The following is a 20,491-nucleotide window of genomic DNA, read 5'->3' on the forward strand; positions in this document are numbered from 1 at the left end:
GTCCGGGGGGTGTCCCTGAGGGTCCCACCTGGGAGAAGATGAGCACCCGGTGGCTCTGGGGGGGGGCTGTGGGTGCTGGGGGGGGGTCCCGGGGGGGTCCCTGGGGGTCCCACCTGGGAGAAGATGAGCACCCAGTGGCTCTGGGGGGGGGTTGTGGGTGCTGGGGGGGTCCGGGGGGTGTCTCTGGGGGTCCCACCTGGGAGAAGATGAGCACCCGGTGGCTCTGGGGGCGGGGCTGGGGGTGCTGGGGGGGTCCCGGGGGGGTCCCTGGGGGTCCCACCTGGGAGAAGATGAGCACCCGGTGGCTCTGGGGGGGGGCTGTGGGTGCTGGGGGGGTCCCGGGGGGGTCCCTGGGGGTCCCACCTGGGAGAAGATGAGCACCCGGTGGTTTTGCTCCTTCAGCTTCCGCAGCATCTTCTGCAGCAGCAGCAGCTTCCCCGAGGCCTTGATCAGGGCCCCCCCCTCGTAGGCGCCGCTCGGCAGCTTCGGGGACTCCTGGGGACAGGGACGTCACCTCAACGGCCCCCGGTGGCGCCTGACGTCCCCCAGACTCCACCCCGCCTCCCTCTGTGTCCCCCTGCCCACCCCGCTCCGTCCCCTCTGCGTCACCTCCACGTGCCTCCAGCCTGCGTCCCCCCCGTGGCCCACGTCTCTCTGTCCCCTCGTGTCCCTGTCCCCACCATGTCCCTCCACCTTGTCCCGCCATCTGTCCCCTCCGCGTCCCTCCACCACATGCACCCGTCCCATGTCCCTCCAACCTCTCCGTGTCCCACCATGTCCCCCCGTCCCCTCCACGCCCCTCCAACCACTCCGTGTCCCCACGGCCCACCATGTCCTTCCATGTCCCTCCACCCCACGTCCCTCTGTCCCCTCCACGTCCCTCCAACTGCTCCATGTCCCCACCATGTCCTGCTGTCCCCTCCGCGTTCCTCCACCCTATGTCCCTTTGTCCCATGTCTCCCATATCTCTCCACGTCCCCGTGTTCCCCCACATCCCTCCAACCCCTCCACGTCCCCCTGTCCCACCATGTCCCCTACATGTTCCTCCATGTCCCCATGTCCCCTACACGTTCCTCCGTCCTCCATGTCCCCATGTCCCACCATGTCCTCACGTCCCACGTCCCTCCATCTCATGTCCCTCCATCCCTCCCACACCTCTCCAACCCCTCCATGTCCCCATGTCCCCTCCACATCCCTTCACCCCAAGTCCCTCTGTCCCCTCTGCATTCCTCCAACCCCTCCATGTCCCACCATGTCCCCAAGTCCCATCTCCCTCCACATCCCTCCAACCCCCCCCGTCCCCATGTCCCGCCACATCCCCAAGTCCCATCTCCCTCCACATCCCTCCAACGCTTCCACATCCCCACGTCCCACCATTTCCCCACGTCCCATGTCCCTCCATCCCACATCCCTCCAACCCTTCCCTGTCCCCACATCCCACCACGTCCCCATGTCCTATGTCCCTCCATCCCACATCCCTCCACATCCCTCCAACCCCTCCCTGTCCCCACGTCCCACCTTGTCCCCATGTCCCCTCCATGTCCCTCCATCCCACATCCCTCCACATCCCTCCAACCCCTCCCTGTCCACACGTCCCACCATGTCCCCTCCATGTCCCTCCATCCCACATCTATCCCTTCACATCCCTCCAACCCCTCCCTGTCCCCATGTCCCCAAGTCCCATATCCCTCCACATCCCTCCAACCCTTCCACGTCCCCACGTCCCACCACGTCCCCAGGTCCCATGTCCCTCCATCCCACATCCCTCCAACCCTTCCATGTCCCAGCACGTCCCCATGTCCCTCCATCCCACATCCCTCTATCCCTTCGCATCCCTCCAACCCCTCCCTGTCCCCACATCCCACCATGTCCCACGTCCCTCTATCCCCTCCATTCCTCCAACCCCTCCGTGCCCCCACGTCCCCCCTCCGGCGTCCCCGCGGTGCCCACCATGGCTGCGACGGGGAAGAGGTAGGGGTGGTTGCAGCACTTCTTCAGGTCCATCATGATGTTGAGCAGCGACACCTGGTTCCCGCCGCCCCGCGAGTTCAACGCCTCGAAGTTGCGCGTCAGGATGTATTTGTAGTACTTCCTACGGGGAGTTCGGTGGGACCCACGTGTCCGGGAGCCTCCCCTCCCCCCGTCTGGGGCACCCAGGCGTCCGGGGACCCAAGCACACGAGCTCCACCAGCAATGACTCCCATGGACACCAGTTCCCAGGTGCACCCTTCTCCCATGGATTCGGGTGTCCAGGTGCACCCCATCCCAGGGAACCCCGGTGTCCAGGGACCCAAGCACCCAGGGGACCGCGGCGAACGTCTGCATGGAGCTGAGCTCCACACAACGAGCTCCAACACTGACTCCCATGGACACCAGTTCCCAGGTGCACCCTTCTCCCATGGATTTGGGTGTCCGGGTGCACCCCATCCCCGGGGACCCAGGTGTCTGGACACCTCCCGTCCTGGGGGACCCAGGCATCTGGGCACCCAAGCACCCAGGGGACCGCAGCGAACGTCTGCGTGGAGCTCAGCTCCATGCAACGAGCTCCACCAGCAATGACTCCCATGGACATCAGTTCCCACGTGCACCCTTCTCCCATGGATTTGGGTGTCCGGGTGCACCCCATTCCCGGGGACCCAGGCATCCGGGCACCCAAGCACCCAGGGGACCGCAGCGAACGTCTGCACAGAGCTGAGCTCCACACAACGAGCTCCACCAGCAATGACTCCCATGGACACCAGTTCCCACGTGCACCCTTCTCCCATGGATTTGGGTGTCCGGGTGCACCCCATTCCCGGGGACCCAGGCATCCGGGCACCCAAGCACCCAGGGGACCGCAGCGAACGTCTGCATGGAGCTGAGCTCCACACAACGAGCTCCACCAGCAATGACTCCCATGGACATCAGTTCCCAGGTGCACCCTTCTCCCATGGATTCGGGTGTCCAGGTGCACCCCATCCCAGGGAACCCCGGTGTCCAGGGACCCAAGCACCCAGGGGACCACGGCAAACGTCTGCACGGAGCTGAGCTCCACACAACGAGCTCCAACACTGACTCCCATGGACACCGGTGTCCGGGTGCACCCTCCTCCCATGGACTCAGGCGTCCGGGTGCACCCCATCCCTGGGGACCCAGGTGTCTGGGCACCTCCCGTCCTGGGGGACCCAGGCATCCGGGCACCCAAGCACCCAGGGGACCGCAGCGAACGTCTGCACAGAGCTGAGCTCCACACAACGAGCTCCACCAGCAATGACTCCCATGGACACCAGTTCCCAGGTGCACCCTTCTCCCATGGATTTGGGTGTCCGGGTGCACCCCATCCCAGGGGACCCAGGTGTCTGGCCACCTCCCGTCCTGGGGGACCCAGGCATCTGGGCACCCAAGTACCCAGGGGACCGCAGCGAACGTCTGCATGGAGCTGAGCTCCACACAACGAGCTCCACCAGCAATGACTCCCATGGACATCAGTTCCCAGGTGCACCCTTCTCCCATGGATTCGGGTGTCCAGGTGCACCCCATCCCAGGGAACCCCGGTGTCCAGGGACCCAAGCACCCAGGGGACCGCGGCAAACGTCTGCATGGAGCTGAGCTCCACACAACGAGCTCCAACACTGACTCCCATGGACACCGGTGTCCGGGTGCACCCTCCTCCCATGGACTCAGGCGTCCGGGTGCACCCCATCCCCGGGGACCCAGGTGTCTGGCCACCTCCCGTCCCGGGGGACCCAGGCATCCGGGCACCCAAGCACCCAGGGGACCGCAGCGAACGTCTGCGTGGAGCTCAGCTCCATGCAACGAGCTCCACCAGCAATGACTCCCATGGACATCAGTTCCCAGGTGCACCCTTCTCCCATGGATTCGGGTGTCCAGGTGCACCCCATCCCAGGGAACCCCGGTGTCCAGGGACCCAAGCACCCAGGGGACCGCGGCAAACGTCTGCATGGAGCTGAGCTCCACACAACGAGCTCCAACACTGACTCCCATGGACACCGGTGTCCGGGTGCACCCTCCTCCCATGGACTCAGGCGTCCGGGTGCACCCCATCCCCGGGGACCCAGGTGTCTGGCCACCTCCCGTCCTGGGGGACCCAGGCATCCGGGCACCCAAGCACCCAGGGGACCGCAGCGAACGTCTGCATGGAGCTGAGCTCCACGCAACGAGCTCCACCAGCAATGACTCCCATGGACATCAGTTCCCAGGTGCACCCTTCTCCCATGGATTCGGGTGTCCAGGTGCACCCCATCCCAGGGAACCCCGGTGTCCAGGGACCCAAGCACCCAGGGGACCGCGGCGAACGTCTGCATGGAGCTGAGCTCCACACAACGAGCTCCAACACTGACTCCCATGGACACCAGTTCCCAGGTGCACCCTCCTCCCATGGACTCAGGCATCCGGGTGCACCCCATCCCCGGGGACCCAGGTGTCTGGCCACCTCCCGTCCCGGGGGACCCAGGCATCCGGGCACCCAAGCACCCAGGGGACCGCAGCGAACGTCTGCACAGAGCTGAGCTCCACGCAACGAGCTCCACCAGCAATGACTCCCATGGACACCAGTTCCCACGTGCACCCTTCTCCCATGGATTTGGGTGTCCGGGTGCACCCCATTCCCGGGGACCCAGGCATCCGGGCACCCAAGCACCCAGGGGACCGCAGCGAACGTCTGCATGGAGCTGAGCTCCACACAACGAGCTCCACCAGCAATGACTCCCATGGACATCAGTTCCCAGGTGCACCCTTCTCCCATGGATTCGGGTGTCCAGGTGCACCCCATCCCAGGGAACCCCGGTGTCCAGGGACCCAAGCACCCAGGGGACCGCGGCAAACGTCTGCACGGAGCTGAGCTCCACACAACGAGCTCCAACACTGACTCCCATGGACACCGGTGTCCGGGTGCACCCTCCTCCCGTGGACTCAGGCATCCAGGTGCACCCCATCCCAGGGGACCCAGGTGTCGGGGTGCCTCCCCCCCAGCGCCGCCCCCCCCCCGCCCCGGGACCCAGGCGTCCGGCGTACTTCTGCATGGGGCTGAGCTCCACGCGGACGATGAGCTCGGTCTTGGCCGGCATGTTCTTGAAGACGTCGGCCTTGAGGCGCCGCAGCATGTGGGGACCCAGCAGGTCATGGAGCTTCTTGATCTGGTCCTCCTTGGAGATGTCGGCAAACTCCTCCAAGAAGCCCTCCAGGTTGCTGGGGGGAGGGGACAATGTGACATGGGGTGGGTGGGGGGGGCGCGGCAGAGGGACACGGGGACAGGGATGTGGATGGCCGTGATGTGGGGAGATGTGGGGACAGCCATGACGCGGCGGGGTGAAGGGGCATGGGGACAGTCGTGACACAAGGGGACGCAGGGGCAGCCGGGATGCAGTGGGATGCAGGGGCGTGGGGACATGGGGACAATCGTGACACGGAGGGGACATGGGGGACACACATGGGATGGGGGATGTGGGGATGGCTGGGACATGGGGGGACACAGGGACGGCCATGATGTGGTGGGGCAAAGGAGCAGGGGGAGATGGGAATGGAGGGGGGGGACCCTGGGGGAGGGGAGGGGACAGCAGGGGACGCTGGGGGACACAGGGGGACAGGGACACCCCAGTAACGCAGGGATGTGAGTGGATGCAGGGGGTGGAGAGCACAAGGTGGGGGGGGAGATAGGGGATGCTGGGGAAGGGGAGGGGACAGAGGGGGACACGAGGGGACAGAAGGGGACATCGGGGGACGTACTTGAAGCGCTCGGGGGTGAGGAAGTTGAGGAGGTGGAAAAGCTCCTCCAGGTTGTTCTGCAGCGGGGTCCCCGTCAGCAGCAGCTTGTGCTCGATCTTGTACCCGTTCAGCACCCGAAAGAACTGGGGGGGCGTCACCCACGGACCCCGGCGTCCGGGAGAGAGCCCCCCCCCCCCGCCCCGCCCCCAGTCCCACCCACAGACGCCAGCGTCCGGGAGAGATCCCCCCAATCCCACCCACAGACCCCAGCGTCCGGGAGAGACCCCCCCCACCCCGATCCTACCCACGGACCTCAGCATCCAGGAGAGACCCCCCCAGTCCCACCCATGGCACCCGTGAACCTCAGCATCTGGGAGAGACCCCCCCCCCCCCGCTCCCCGATCCCACTCACGGAGCCCGGCATCCGGAATCGACCCCCTGATCCCACCGAAGGCACCCCCAGGACTCCAGAGCACCCCCTACGCTCCCAGAGCGCCCAGGGACCCCGATGTCTGGGGAACACACACACACACGCCCCCCCCCCCCCCCCCGCCCTGCAACAGCACCCAGTGGACCCCCAGGCATTTGGGTGCCCCCCACCCTGAGGAGCCAGGCATCTGGGTGCCCCCCACCCCGGGGACCCAGGTGTCTGGGAGCCCTTCCCGGTGGCCCCAGGCATCCGGGTGCCCCCTAACCCCTGTGACCCAGGTGTCCAGGCGCCCTTCCCAGTGGACCCAGGCAACTGGGTGCCCCCCACCCAGGTGTTCTGGCCCCTCCCCTCCCCTCCCCACCCCCCCCCACGGGACCCCAGTGTCCGGGCACCTTGGACTGGTTGTTCTTGAGGCGATGGGCCTCGTCCACCACCAGACAGGCCCAGCGGATGGAGCCCAGCGCCGCCTGGTCAATGGTGATCAGCTCGTAGGACGTCAGCAGCACGTGGAACTTCACCTGCGCCTCCCGCTGTCGCGGCCGTCAGCACCCAGGGGTGGCCCCGGGGTACCCCCAAGCCCCTGCATCCCCCCCAGCCCCGGCCCCCACCCAGGATTCGGGTGGCCGGGGCACCCCGACCCCCCAGCATCTGGCCATCCCAGCACCCTCACCTCATTCTGGCGCCCCGACCCCCCTGGGGACCCTGCGACACCCCGACCCCCCCGGGGACCCTGCGACACCCCGATCCCACACCCCCACCCCACCCCGGCATCCTGGGCACCCTGACCCCCCAGCATGTGGCCACCCCAGCACCCCAATCCCTCCTGGAATCCTGGCACCTGGGACACCCAGACCCCCCCCGCCAACCACCCTAACCGCCCCACCACCCCCCCCCCCCGGCACCCCGACCCCCTGCTTTGTCACCCCCCAGGATCCCGGCATCTGGCCACACCAACACCCCAATTTCCCCTGGGACCCCGGTGTCCGGAGCACCCTGACCACCTGGGACCCCAGCAGCTGGGGCACCCCAGCACCCTTAACCCCCCCCTCCGGGGACCCCGGCAGCCAGGGCACCCCAATCCCTTGCACCCCCACCCCAGCACCCCGATCCCCTGGCATGTGGGGCACCCCGACACCCTGACCACCCCCCTCCGCCGGCACCCCAATCCCCCTGACCCTGCGACACCCTGACCCTCCAGAACCCCAACCCCCTGGCACCCCAGCACACCCAAACCCCAGGGACCCCCATCTCTGGGGCATCCCAGTCCCCCAGCACCCCAGTATCTGGGGCACCCTGACCCCCCCCCCTCCAGGACCCCAATATCAGGCCACCCTGACTCCCTGGGACCCCAATGTCCAGGTCACCCCAACCACCCCCCCGGGACCCCGGTGTCCACATCACCCCCGGGACCCCGATGTCCATGTCACCCCCGGGACCCCAATCCCGTGGGGACCCAGGTGTCTGGGTGCCGCCCCCCCACCCGCTGACGAGGGGACCCTGGCGTCCATCTCACCTTCATCTTGAAGGCCTTCTTGCCCCCCTTCATGGCGTTGTCATCGAAGGAGAACTCGTTCTCGCGGATGATGGCCCGGCTGTCCTTGTCCCCGGTGTAGGTGACGACGTAGAAGGCGGGGGCCCACATCTGGAACTCCCGCTCCCAGTTGATGATGGTGGAGAGCGGGGCGCTGACGAGGAACGGGCCCTTGGTGTGGCCCTGGGGGACAGCGCGTCACACGGGGACACGGGGATGGGGCCCTTGGGGGACGTGGGGACAATGTGACACAGGGGGATGGGGGGGGCGGCATGGGACAGGGTCCTTGTGGGACACAGGGACAGTGTGGGACAGGGTCCTTGTGGGACACAGGGACAGTGCGGTGCATGGGGACAGTGTGGGACAGGGTCCTTGTGGGACACGGGGACAGTGTGGCACACGGGGACAGTGTGGGACAGGGTCCTTGTGGGACATGGGGACAGTGTGGGACAGGGTCCTTGGAGGACATGGGGACAGTGTGGCACACGGGGACAGTGTGGGACAGGGTCCTTGTGGGACATGGGGACAGTGTGGCACACGGGGACAGTGTGGCACAGGGTCCTTGGAGGACATGGGGACAGTGTGGCACACGGGGACAGTGTGGGACAGGGTCCTTGGAGGACATGGGGACAGTGTGGCACACGGGGACAGTGTGGGACAGGGTCCTTGTGGCACACGGGGACAGTGTGGCACAGGGTCCTTGTGGGACATGGGGACAGTGCGTGCCAGGCAGGTGACACAAGGACCAGGTGGGAGATACCAGGACAAGGCAGGTGACATTGGGGCCAGATGGGTGACACCAAGGCCCAAGCAGGTGACACCAGGATCAGGAAGGTGACGGCAGGGGCCAGGCAGGTGATGCCTAGGCTGGCCGGGTGACACCAGGGGCCAGGGGGGTGACACCATGAAGCAGGCGGGTGACATTGGGGACCACGTGAGTGACACTGGGGACCAGGGAGGTGACACTGAGGCAGGTAGGTGACACCAGGGTGAGGCGTGTGACACCAGGGGCCAAGGGGGAGACACCAGGACCAGGCAGGTGACACCACGAAGCAGGCAGGTGACACCAGGGGCCAGGCGGGTGACACCGGGGACCAAGGGGGAGACGGGGCCAGCCAGGTGACACTGGGGGACAAGGGGGAGACACCAGGACCAGGCAGGTGACACCATGAAGCAGGTAGGTGACACCAGGGGCCAAGGCAGATGACGCCAGGTGACACCAGGGAGGTGACATCAGGAGCCAGGCTAGTGACAGTGGGGGCGAGGCTGGTGATGCTGTGGGCCAAGGGGGAGACTGGGGCCAGGCAGGTGACACCGGGAGCCAGGTAGGTGACACCACGGGCCACGGGGGAGACCAGAGCCAGGCTGGTGACACCGGGGGGGAGGCCAAGTGAGAGACGCTGGGGGCCAAGTGAGAGACACCAGTGGCCAGCTGAGAGCGACCTCACCTCCTTGTAGAGGGAGTAGAGGAAGACGATGGTCTGGATGGTCTTGCCCAGCCCCATCTCGTCGGCCAGGATGGTGTCGGTGCTCTGGGCCCAGGAGAAGCGCAGCCAGTTCAGCCCCTCCAGCTGGTAGAGGTGCAGGGTGCCGCCCGTGGCCGTGATGAACCGCGGCTGCGTCTCGTACTTCACCGTCGGCTGCCGGGGAAGGGGAGGGGGGGGTGTCACTGAGTGGGGGACCCAGGCATCCGGGCTGTCAAACCCCCCCATGGCCCCCAGGGGATAATTAGTGACATCGAGGTCCCAGGTGACCCAGGTGTCCAGGCCATCGAACCCCCCCATGGCCCCCCAGGGGGTAATTAGTGACATGAAGGTCCCAGGGGACCCAGGTGCCCAGGCCATCGAACCCCCCCATGGCCCCCCAGGGGGTAATTAGTGACATGAAGGTCCCAGGGGACCCAGGTGTCCGGGCCATCGAACCCCCCCATGGCCCCCCAAGGGGTAATTAGTGACATGAAGGTCCCAGGAGACCCAGGTGCCCAGGCCATCGAACCCCCCCCATGGCCCCCCAGGGGGATAGAGGTCCCAGGGGACCCAGGTGCCCCAGGCCATCGAACCCCCCCATGGCCCCCAGGGGATAATTAATGACATCGAGGTCCCAGGAGACCCAGGTGCCCGGGCCATCGAACCCCCCCCCATGGCCCCCCAGGGGGTAATTAGTGACATAGAGGTCCCAGGGGACCCAGGTGTCCAGGCCATCGAACCCCCCCCATGGCCCCCAGGGGATAATTAATGACATCGAGGTCCCAGGAGACCCAGGTGCCCGGGTCATCGAACCCCCCCATGGCCCCCCAGGGGGGTAATTAGTGACATAGAGGTCCCAGGGGACCCAGGTGTCCGGGCCATCGAACCCCCCCCATGGCCCCCCAGGGGGTAATTAATGACATGAAGGTCCCAGGGGGACCCAGGGTGTCCGGGGCCATCGAACCCCCCCATGGCCCCCCAGGGGGTAATTGATGACAGAGAGGTCCCAGGGGACCCAGGTGCCCAGGCCATCGAACCCCCCCCATGGCCCCCCAGGGGGGTAATTGATGACAGAGAGGTCCCAGGGGACCCAGGTGCCCAGGCCATCGAACCCCCCCATGGCCCCCCAGGGGGTAATTGATGACAGAGAGGTCCCAGGGGACCCAGGTGCCCGGGTCATCGAACCCCCCCATGGCCCCCCAGGGGGTAATTAGTGACATGAAGGTCCCAGGGGACCCAGGTGTCCGGGCCATCGAACCCCCCCATGGCCCCCCAAGGGGTAATTAGTGACATGAAGGTCCCAGGGGACCCAGGTGCCCGGGTCATCGAACCCCCCCATGGCCCCCCAGGGGGTAATTAATGACATGAAGGTCCCAGGGGACCCAGGTGTCCGGGCCATCGAACCCCCCCATGGCCCCCCAGGGGGTAATTGATGACAGAGAGGTCCCAGGGGACCCAGGTGCCCAGGCCATCGAACCCCCCCATGGCCCCCCAGGGGGTAATTGATGACAGAGAGGTCCCAGGGGACCCAGGTGCCCAGGCCATCGAACCCCCCCATGGCCCCCCAGGGGGTAATTGATGACAGAGAGGTCCCAGGGGACCCAGGTGCCCGGGCCATCAAACCCCCCCTGTGGCCCCCAGGGGGTAATTAGTGACATGAAGGGCCCGGGGGGACCCAAGGGTCCAATGGGAAGGGTCCATGGGGGGGGACCCACGAATTGGGGGGCACCAGGGGTCCCGGGGGGGGGCCCCAGAGGTGGGGGGGAACCCAGGGGTCCCCGGGGGGTGCCCAGGGGTGGGGGCACTCACGTCGTTGGTGGGGGAGTCGGGGGGTCCCTCCCCCGGCGTCTCCTTCTTCTTCTTCTTGTAGCGCCGGGGCTGGGCCGGGTCCTCCCCCATGAACACCTCCCTGGGGACACAGGGACATCGGGGGACACACGGGGACACCAGGGGGGACGGGGACACGGGGGACACCAGGGAGAGACAGGACACGAATAAGACACAAGGATACAGGGGGGACACGGGGACACAGAGGGAGGCAGGCGGACATGGGGACACCGGGAGGGATGGGGAGATGGGGACAGCGGAGGGGACAGGGACGGGGGGGGGGGGGGGGGGGGGGACACAAGACACCAGGCAGGGAGAGGACACACGGGGGACATGGGGGATGACATGGGAGGACAGAGGGGACAGGGGACACATGCAGACATGAGGACACGGGGACAACGCAGGGACACGTGGCAGCATGAGGACACTGGGGGACTCACGGGGACACAGGGGCACACGGCCAGTAGGCAGGTCCCCGTGTCCCCATGTGTTGTCCCCCCCCGCCATCCCCAGCCTCACCAGTGCTTCCAGTAGCCTTGTCCCCATGTCCCCCTGCCCACGTCCCTCACCGGCGCTTCCAGTAGACACATCCCTGTGTCCTCCTACGTCCCCTCTGCGTCCCCCACGTCCTTCACCCGTGGTTCCAGTAGGCGTGTCCCCAGGTCCTCCCATGTCCCCACATCCCCATGTCCTTGTGTCCCCCCCATGTCCTCCTGTCACCCCCCCCCGCATCCCCATGTCCTTTACTGGTGCTTCCAAGTAGGCATGTCCCCACGTCCCATGTCCCCGTAGTGTCCCCATGTCCCTCACCGGTGCTTCCAGCAGGCACGTCCCCGCATGACCCCCCTGTGTCCCCATGTCCCTCACCGGGGCTTCCAGCGGGCATGTCCCCAGGTTCCCCCCATGTCCCCCCCCTGCATCCCCATGTCCCTCACCAGTGCGTCCAGCAGCCACGTCCCCATGTCCCCAACAGTGTTCTCATCACCCCCCATGTCTTTCACCCGTGATTCCAGTAGGCGTGTCCCCGTGTCCCCCCATGTCCCCGCAGTGTCCCCCGTGTCCCTCACCGGTGCTTCCAGTAGGCCAGCTTGTGGAGGTCGTAGTCGGGGATGGGCATCTCGTCCTCCTCCCAGGTGGCCTGGTCGTAGGGCAGGTCCCGCCACTTCACCAGGTAGTGGTACTGCCCCTTCCGGTCCACGCTGCGCGGCACGGCGTCACCCCCGGCTCCCGGCGCCAGGGACACCGGGGGGCACCGGGGGGGGCACCAAGCACCCGAGGAGACCACAGGCACCAGGGGGCAACAGGCACCACGGGGACAACGGGCACCCAGGAGGACAAAAGCACCCGAGGAGACATTGGGCACCGGCTGACAACAGGCACCCAGGAGGACCAAAGAACCCGAGGAGACACCGGGCACCAGCTAACAACAGGCATCGCGGGGAAAATGGGCACCCAGGAGGACAAGCACCCAAGGAGACACCAGGCACCGTGGGAACAACAGGTACCACAGGGACAACGGGCACCCAGGAGGACAAGCACCCAAGGAGACACCGGGCACCGCGGGGACAACAGGTACCACAGGGACAACGGGCACCCAGGAGGACAAGCACCCAAGGAGACACCAGGCACCGTGGGAACAACAGGTACCACAGGGACAACGGGCACCCAGGAGGACAAGCACCCAAGGAGACACCGGGCACCGCGGGGACAACAGGCACCACAGGGACAACGGGCACCCAGGAGGACAAGCACCCAAGGAGACACCAGGCACCGGGTGACAACAGGCATCACGGGGACAACAGGCACCCAGGAGGACAAAAGCACCCGAGGAGACACTGGGCACCAGGTGACAATGGGCATCATGGGGACAACGGGCACCCAGGAGGACAAAAGCACCCAAGGAGACACCGGGCACCGCGGGGGACAACAGGCACCCAGGAGGACAAAAGCGCCCAAGGAGACACCGGGCACCGCGGGGACAACAGGCACCACAGGGACAATGGGCACTCAGGAGAGCAAAAGCGCCCAAGGAGACACCGGGGTACCGCGGGGGACAATGGGCATCGCGCGGACAACGGGCACCCAGGAGGACAAAAGCACCCGAGGAGACACTGGGCACCAGGTGACAACGGGCATCACGGGGACAACGGGCACCCAGGAGGACCAAAGCACCTGAGGAGACACCGGGCACCGGGTGACAACAGGCATCGCGGGGAAAATGGGCACCCAGGAGGACAAAAGCACCTGAGGAGACACCGGGCACCGCAGGTACAATGCGCACCACAGGGACAACAGGCACCCAGGAGGACAAAAGCACCCAAAGAGACACCGGGCGACAACAGGCATCGCAGGGACAACGGGCACCAGGAGGACAAAAGCACCCAAGGAGACACCGGGCAGTGGGTGACAACGGGCATCACGGGGACAACGGGCACCCAGGAGGACAAAATCGCCCGAGGAGACACCGGGCAGTGGGTGACAACGGGCATCGTGGGGACAACGGGCACCCAGGAGGACAAAATCGCCCAAGGAGACACCAGGGGGACACCGGGCACCGCGCAGACAAGCGGTATGATGGGGACAACATGCAGCACGGGGACACCCAGCTCCCAGGAGGAAAAAAGGACCCGAGGAGACACCGGGCATCAGGGGACACTGGGCACCACGGGGGGGTAACGGGCACCATGGGGGACACTCGGCTCCTAGGAAGACACAAGCACCCAAGGAGACACCAGGCACCAGGGGGCAACGGGCACCGTGGGGACAACGGGCACCCGGGGGGACAAAAGCACCCGAAAAGACACCAGGCACCACGGGGGAAATGGGCACCCCAAGGACACAGGACATCCCCCCAGGGACACTGGGCACCAGGGGGGGGCGGGGGGGGGCGGACACAAAAGCACCCGGGGGGGATGAGGCACCGTGGGGACAATGGGCACCGTAGGGGACAAAAGTACCCAGGGGGGGACATCGGGCACCATGGGGACAACGGGTACCAGACAGACAACGAGCACCCGAGGACAACAGGCACCCACAGGTGACAACAAGCACCCACGGGGGGATACCGAGCACCCCCAGGGACACAGAGCACCCACGGGTGACAGCAGGCACCCCCGGGGACACCAAATACCCCCAGGGACAGCAAGCACCCCACAGGGAGACACCGAGCAGCCCCAGGGTTAACACCCATTGAGCACCCATGGGTGACAGCGGGTACCCAAGGGGACACCAGGCACCCCCAGGGACATGGGGACAGCCAGGGGTTGCCACATGCCACCAGGGCATGGGTGACAGCAAGGCATGTGGAAGGCACCCAAGTGCCACCAGGGGTCACCTGCTGTCACCAGCGAGACACTGCGGGCACCCCAGCACAGGGACCACTCAGGGACATGGGGTCACATGAGGACAGGGACACACAGACAGGGACACAGGGTCACATGGGGACAAGGAGTCACCTGGGGACAGGGACACACAGAGAGGACATGGGGCATCTGGGGACAGGGATACGCAGGACGCAGGGTCACCTAAGGACAAGGACACACAGACAGGACACAGGGTCACTCGGGGACAGGGACACATAGAAGAGACATGGCGTCACCTGGGGACAGGGACCTATAGACAGGACATGAGGTCACCCGGGGACAAGGACACACGGGGCCACTCAGGGACAGAGACACACAGGACACAGGGTCAGCTGGGGACACGGTAGGCACATGGGGTCACCTGGACAGGGACACATAGGTGGGACACGGGGTCACCTGGGGACAGGGACATATAGACAGGACACGGGGTCACTCGGGGACAGGGACACACGGAGGGCACACGGGGTCACTCGGGGACAGGGACACAGAGGACACAGGGTCACCTGGGGACACGGTGGGCACATGGGGTCACTTGGACAGGGACCCAGGGTCACCTGGGGAGAGGGACACACAGAGGTCACACGGGGTCACTTGGGGACAGGGAGACACAGGACACAAAGTCACTTGGGCACAGAGACACAGGGAGGGGACACAGGGTCACCTGGGGACAGGGACGCCCTGACAGGACGTGGGGTCATTCGGGGACAGGGACGCCCTGAAGAGACACGGGGGTCACGTGGGGGACAGCGCCTGACTGCTCCCGGTGTGGGACCGGGGGCACCCATGGGTGCTGGGGGTGTCCTTAGGGGACCCAAAGGTGCCCAGAGCGTCCCCACGGGTGCCCACAGTGTCCCCAAACCCCACCCAGGCGCTCCCCTACCCCCATGTCGATGCCACCCATCCCCTCGCGATTTGGGGGGGCCACAGGGGGGTCCCATGGGCAGCAGGTGGCACCCATGGGTGCTGGGGGGTCCTCCTGGGTATAGAAGAGCACCCATGGATGCTGGGGATGTCCTTAGGGCACCCATGGGTGCCCACAGTGTCCCCAAACCCCACCCAGGCACTCCCCTGCCCCCGTGCCGATGTCACCCGTCCCCTCACGATTTGGGGGTGCCACGGGGGGTCCCGTGGTCGCCAGGTGGCACCCATGGGTGCTGGGGGGTGTCCTTAGGGAACCCAAGGGTGCCCAGAGCGTCCCCACGGGTGCCCACAGTGTCCCCAAAACACCACCCAGGCGCTCCCCTGCGCCCACGCTGATGCCACCCGTCCCCTCCCGATTTGGGGGGGCCACAGGGGGTCCCATGGTCGCCAGGTGGCACCCATGGGTGCTGGGGGGTCCTCCTGGGTACAGAAGGTCACCGATGGATGCTGGGGGTGTCCTTATGGCACCCATGGGTGCCCACAGTGTCCCCAAACCCCACCCAGGCACTCCCCTGCCCCTCTGTCGATGCCACCCGTCCCCTCCCGATTTGGGGGTGCTGTCGGGGGGGTCCCGTGGTCGCCAGGTGGCACCCATGGGTGCTCCCCTACCTGTGGTTGATGATGCGGTGCACCGTCATCCACTCGGGTTTGATGCCGTAGCGGTAGAAACGCTCCTCCATCCCCCCAAAAAGGGGGTCCCCCCCGGCCCCCCGTTTCTCGCTCTTGGGGTCGTCGTCCCCCGAGCCGTAGTCGAGGGGGGGGGGCTCGTCCATGTCGTTCTTGCGCTGGTAGTTGCGGTACATCACCAGGTGGAAGATCTCCAGCTGCGGGGCGGGGGGGGGGGGGGGGGGGGGGGGGGGCGCACCCCAAAATTAGTGGTGGTGGGGAGGAAGCACCCCCCAACACCCACCCCCACCCCCCCCTCAAAGCTCCTGGAAGGGTGAGGAATGGGAGTGCTGCCCCCCACCCCCCGCCCCAAGGATGGGGGGCGCTGCAGAGCACGGCGTCCCCGAGGGATGAGTGTTGGGGGGGGTCCCCAAGACTGAGGACCCCCCCAGCTGGGGATATCGGGGTGACCCCCTGTCCCAGGGACCACCCAGCTGGGGATATTGGGGTGTCCCCAGTCCCAGGAACCCCACTCTGGGGATACTGGGGTGTCCCCAAGACTGGGGAGCCCCCCAGGACCACCCAGCTGAGTACACTGGGGTGTCACCTGCCCCGGGAACCCCACTCTGGGGATACTGGGGTGTCCCCAAGACCGGGAACCCCCCCCAGGACACTCCAGCTGGGGACACTGGGGTGTCGCCTGCCCCAGGGACCCACCTCTGGGAATACTGGGGTATCCCCAAGTCCCAGGGACCCCCCCAGGACCCCCCCTCTAGGGATATTGGGGTGTCCCCCGTCACAGAGACCCCCCAGCTGGGGACACTGGAGTGTCCCCTGTCCCATGGACCCCCCCCTCTGGGAATACTGGGGTGTCTCCAGTCCCAGGGACCCCCCCCAGGACCCCCCCAGATGGGGACACTGGGGTGTCACCTGCCCCAGGGACCCCCCCCCAGCTGGGGATACTGGGGTGTCATCAGCCCCAGGGCCCCCAAGTTGGGTATATAGGGTCCCCCCCATATCAGAGCCCCCCCAAGGGGGGGCAGACGGGGTACCCCCCAATATCAGGGCCCCCCAAACTGGGCCCAATATCAGGACCCCCCCAGTACTGGGCCCCCCCCCAACTGGGTATATCAGCATCCCCAGTATCAAGTCCCCCCCAAAACTGGGTACATCAGCTGCCCCCCCAGCATCACGGCCCCCTCAAACTGGGTATATCTGGCTCCCCCAGTACCAAATCCCCCCCCCAGGCTGGGTATATGAGTGCCCCCCAGTCTCGGGGCCCCCCCCCCCCGGGGGATCTGTAGCCCCCCCCAAATACCTGCAGCTCCTTGATCCAAGAGCAGTGCCAGTAGGAGAGCCCGACCCACTTGACGAAGAACTCGCGCTCGGAGCGGCCCTGCAGCGCCTGGGGGGGGCCCTCGGGCGGGGGGGCCCCGGGGGGGGGCGGCCACGGGGGGGGGGCGGCTCCCCCCATCGCCAGTACAGGATCTTCTGCACCCGCCCCTTCAGCACCGGGCACTGGAGGCGGAGGGTGGGGGGACACACACAGCGGGGTTGGGGACAGCGGGGACACGGGGACAGACACATGGTCATGGCGTGTACTGTCGTCCCCGTCCCCCCCCCTCCAACAGCCAGAGCACCCGGGGGGGGACACACAGGTCGCCACCCCCAGGGGTGGCTGTCCCTGTGCTGTCCCCAAGGTGTGGCTGCAGCATCCCTGTGCCGGCCCCAGGGCCGGGTTATCCTCATCCCTGTCCCCAACCTTGTCCCGTCCCTGTCCCCAACCTCGAACTGTCCCTGTGTCCATCAGGTCCTGGGCCTGTCCCTACCAGGTGCCATCACTGTCCCCAACCTTGTCCCGTCCCTGTCCCCATTCCCTCTCCTGTCACTGTCCCCAGCCTTGTCCTGTCCCTGTCACATCCCATCCCTGTCCCCATCAGCCCCTGTCCCTGTCCCCATAAGGTCCTGTCACTGTCCCCAGCCTTGTCCCGTCCCTGTCCTGTCACTGTCCCCAGCCTTGAGCCATCCCTGTTCCTCATCCCTGTCCCCAGCATGTCCCTGTCCCCAACCTCCAGCCAACCCTGTCCCCATCCTCACACTGTCCCCACACCCATGCCTGTCCCCATCGCTGTCCCCTCCCTGTCCCAGCCCCATCCCATTCTTGTCCCAACGTCCATCACTGTCCCCATCCCTGACCCCACCAGAGCGTTGTCCCCATCCGTGTCCCACTCCTGTACTGTCCCCAGCAGGTCCTTGTCCCATTCCTATCCCATCCCCACTAGGTCCCTGCCTGTCCCTGTCCCTGTCCTGTCCGCATCCCTGTCCCATCCCCACCACGTCCCTGTCCCGTCCCCATCCCTGTCCTGTCCCCAGCAGGTCCCTGTCCTGGCCCCGCCAGGTCCTTGTCCCATCTCCACCGGGTCCATACCCCATCCCTGCCACGTCCCCACCAGGTCCCTGTCCCCTCCCCATCCCTGTCACGTCCCCACCAGGTCCCCCCACCACCTCCCCCCTTCCCACCCCACCCCTGTCCCCACTCTGCCCCCCATCCCCGCGTCCCGGTGTCCCCGTACCGTGCAGCGGGGACAGAGCCACTCTCCGTTGGGGACCTCGGGCAGGGGGGGGTTGAGGCAGTGGATGTGGTAGGAGGAGACGCAGGCGTCGCAGCAGAGCAGCTCCCCGCCGTCCTTGCACACCCGGCAGTACTCCATGTGGTCGTCCTCCTCCTCCTTCTCCCCTTCCTCCTCCTCCTCTTCCTCCTCCTCCTCCTCCTCCTTCGCCTCCCACTGCACCCCTTCCTTCTCCTGAGCGACACCCAGCGTCAGGCACCCCAAACCCCCGGAACGGCACCCAGGGACCCCAAACCTCCTGGGGACACCCTGAGGGACACCCAAACCTCCTGGGGACACCCCTGAAATGGGCACCCAGGGACCCCAAACCTCCGGAGGACACCCTGAGGGACACCCAAACCTCCTGGGGACATCCTCGGAACAGCACCCAGGGACCCCAAACCTCCAGAGGACATCCTGAGGGACACCCAAACCTCCTGGGGACACCCCTGAAATGGGCATCCAGAGACCCCAAACCTCCGGGGGACACCCTGAGGGACACCCAAACCTCCTGCAGACACCCCCAGAATGGCACCCAGGGACCCCAAACCTCCAGGGGACACCCTCGGAATGGCACCCAGGGACCCCAAACCTCCTGGGGACACCCTCGGAATGGCACCCAGGCACCCCAAACCTCCGGGGGACATCCTGAGGGACACCCAAACCTCCTGGGGACATCCTTGGAACAGCACCCAGGCACCCCAAACCTCCTGGGGACACCCTGAGGGACACCCAAACCTCCTGCGGCCACCCCTGAAATGGGCACCCAGGGACCCCAAACCTCCTAGGGACCTCCAACCCCCCCCAGGATCCCCCCAGAGACCCCCAAGCACCCCCAGGGACCCCACTAGAAACCTCCAAACCCCCTCAGGGACGCTCAGGAACGTGCCCAGGGACCCCTCTAGGAATCCCCAAACGTCCTCAGGAACCCCCAGACCCCCTCAGGGACCCCCCAAACCCCCTCAGGGACCCTCAGGAACCCCCAAACCCTGCAGGAGCCCCCCCCCAGCCCGCAGCTCACGCAGTGGGGGCAGCTCCAGCGCCCCTCGGGCGCGCGGTCGAGCTCGGGGTCGAGGCAGACGAGGTGGTAGGCGCGGGGACACGTGTCGCAGAGGATGATCTCCCCGCCCTGCTGGCACACCTCGCAGTAGTCCTGGTGGTCCGTCTCGTAGCCGTCCCCCTCCTCCTCCGGCCCCGGCCCTGCGGGGACGCCACGCACCACCCGCTGCCACCCGGACCGATACGGGGGGGCGGGGGGGGGGGGGCACGCCAGGGACAGGGGGACGGGAACATGGGGGCACTGGGGATGGGGACGCTGGAGATGGGAGCTGGGGGACGCTGGGGACGGGGGCACTGGAGGATGGGGATGTGGGGGCACAGTGCAACTGGGGGACGGGGCAAGGGTGGCACTGGGAATAGGGACATGGGGACACTGGGGACAGGGGCACTGGGGACACCTAGAGATGGGGGAATCAGGGCACTGGGGGAAGGGACATGGGGGGCACTGGGGACGGGGATATGGGGGCACTGAGGACACCCAGAGACAGGGCTGTAGGGACACTGGGGACAGGGGCACTGGGGACACCCAGAGATGGGGGCACAGGAATACTGGGGATAGGAACATGGGGGCACGGGGGGCACTGGGGACAGGGGACGCTGGAGGATGGGGATATGGGGGCACTGGGGACACCTGGAGACAGGGGCACACAGACACGGGGAATAGGGACAGGGAGGCATGGGGGGCACTGGGGATGGGGATATGGGGGCAACTGGGGACACCCAGAGATAGGGGCGAAGGGACACTGGGGACATGGGGACGCTGGGGATAGGAGTGCTGAGGACACTGGGGATGGGGGGCATGGAAACATTGAAGGATGGTGGCACTGGGGGCACTGGGGCTGGGGACACCAGGGAGGGGGTCGCTGGGACACAGGGACACCAGGGATGGGGGCACCAGGGGCACAGGGTGGAAGGGAGCACTGGGACACAGGAAGGGGGTGGCACCAGGGACACAGGCACCGGGGATACCAGGGGAT

At 66.7% G+C, this 20,491-nt stretch overlaps 1 protein-coding gene across 1 annotated transcript in view; it reads right to left on the reverse strand.

Annotated features, from left to right (window-relative positions):
- LOC128901785 (chromodomain-helicase-DNA-binding protein 3-like) overlaps nucleotides 1–20,491 on the reverse strand; it is a 74,934-nt gene that overhangs the window by 38,085 nt on the left and 16,358 nt on the right. Inside the window, 14 exon segments of the mRNA XM_054183936.1 lie at nucleotides 364–495; nucleotides 1,951–2,092; nucleotides 5,014–5,187; nucleotides 5,725–5,846; nucleotides 6,526–6,663; nucleotides 7,647–7,847; nucleotides 9,113–9,304; nucleotides 10,940–11,039; nucleotides 12,025–12,156; nucleotides 15,850–16,064; nucleotides 17,165–17,304; nucleotides 17,307–17,364; nucleotides 18,420–18,650; nucleotides 19,477–19,655. Of these exon segments, the coding sequence (XP_054039911.1) occupies nucleotides 364–495; nucleotides 1,951–2,092; nucleotides 5,014–5,187; nucleotides 5,725–5,846; nucleotides 6,526–6,663; nucleotides 7,647–7,847; nucleotides 9,113–9,304; nucleotides 10,940–11,039; nucleotides 12,025–12,156; nucleotides 15,850–16,064; nucleotides 17,165–17,304; nucleotides 17,307–17,364; nucleotides 18,420–18,650; nucleotides 19,477–19,655 (2,156 nt within the window).

This window comes from Rissa tridactyla, chromosome 28, assembly GCF_028500815.1.
Source record: "Rissa tridactyla isolate bRisTri1 chromosome 28, bRisTri1.patW.cur.20221130, whole genome shotgun sequence".
Classification (NCBI taxonomy): domain Eukaryota; kingdom Metazoa; phylum Chordata; class Aves; order Charadriiformes; family Laridae; genus Rissa; species Rissa tridactyla.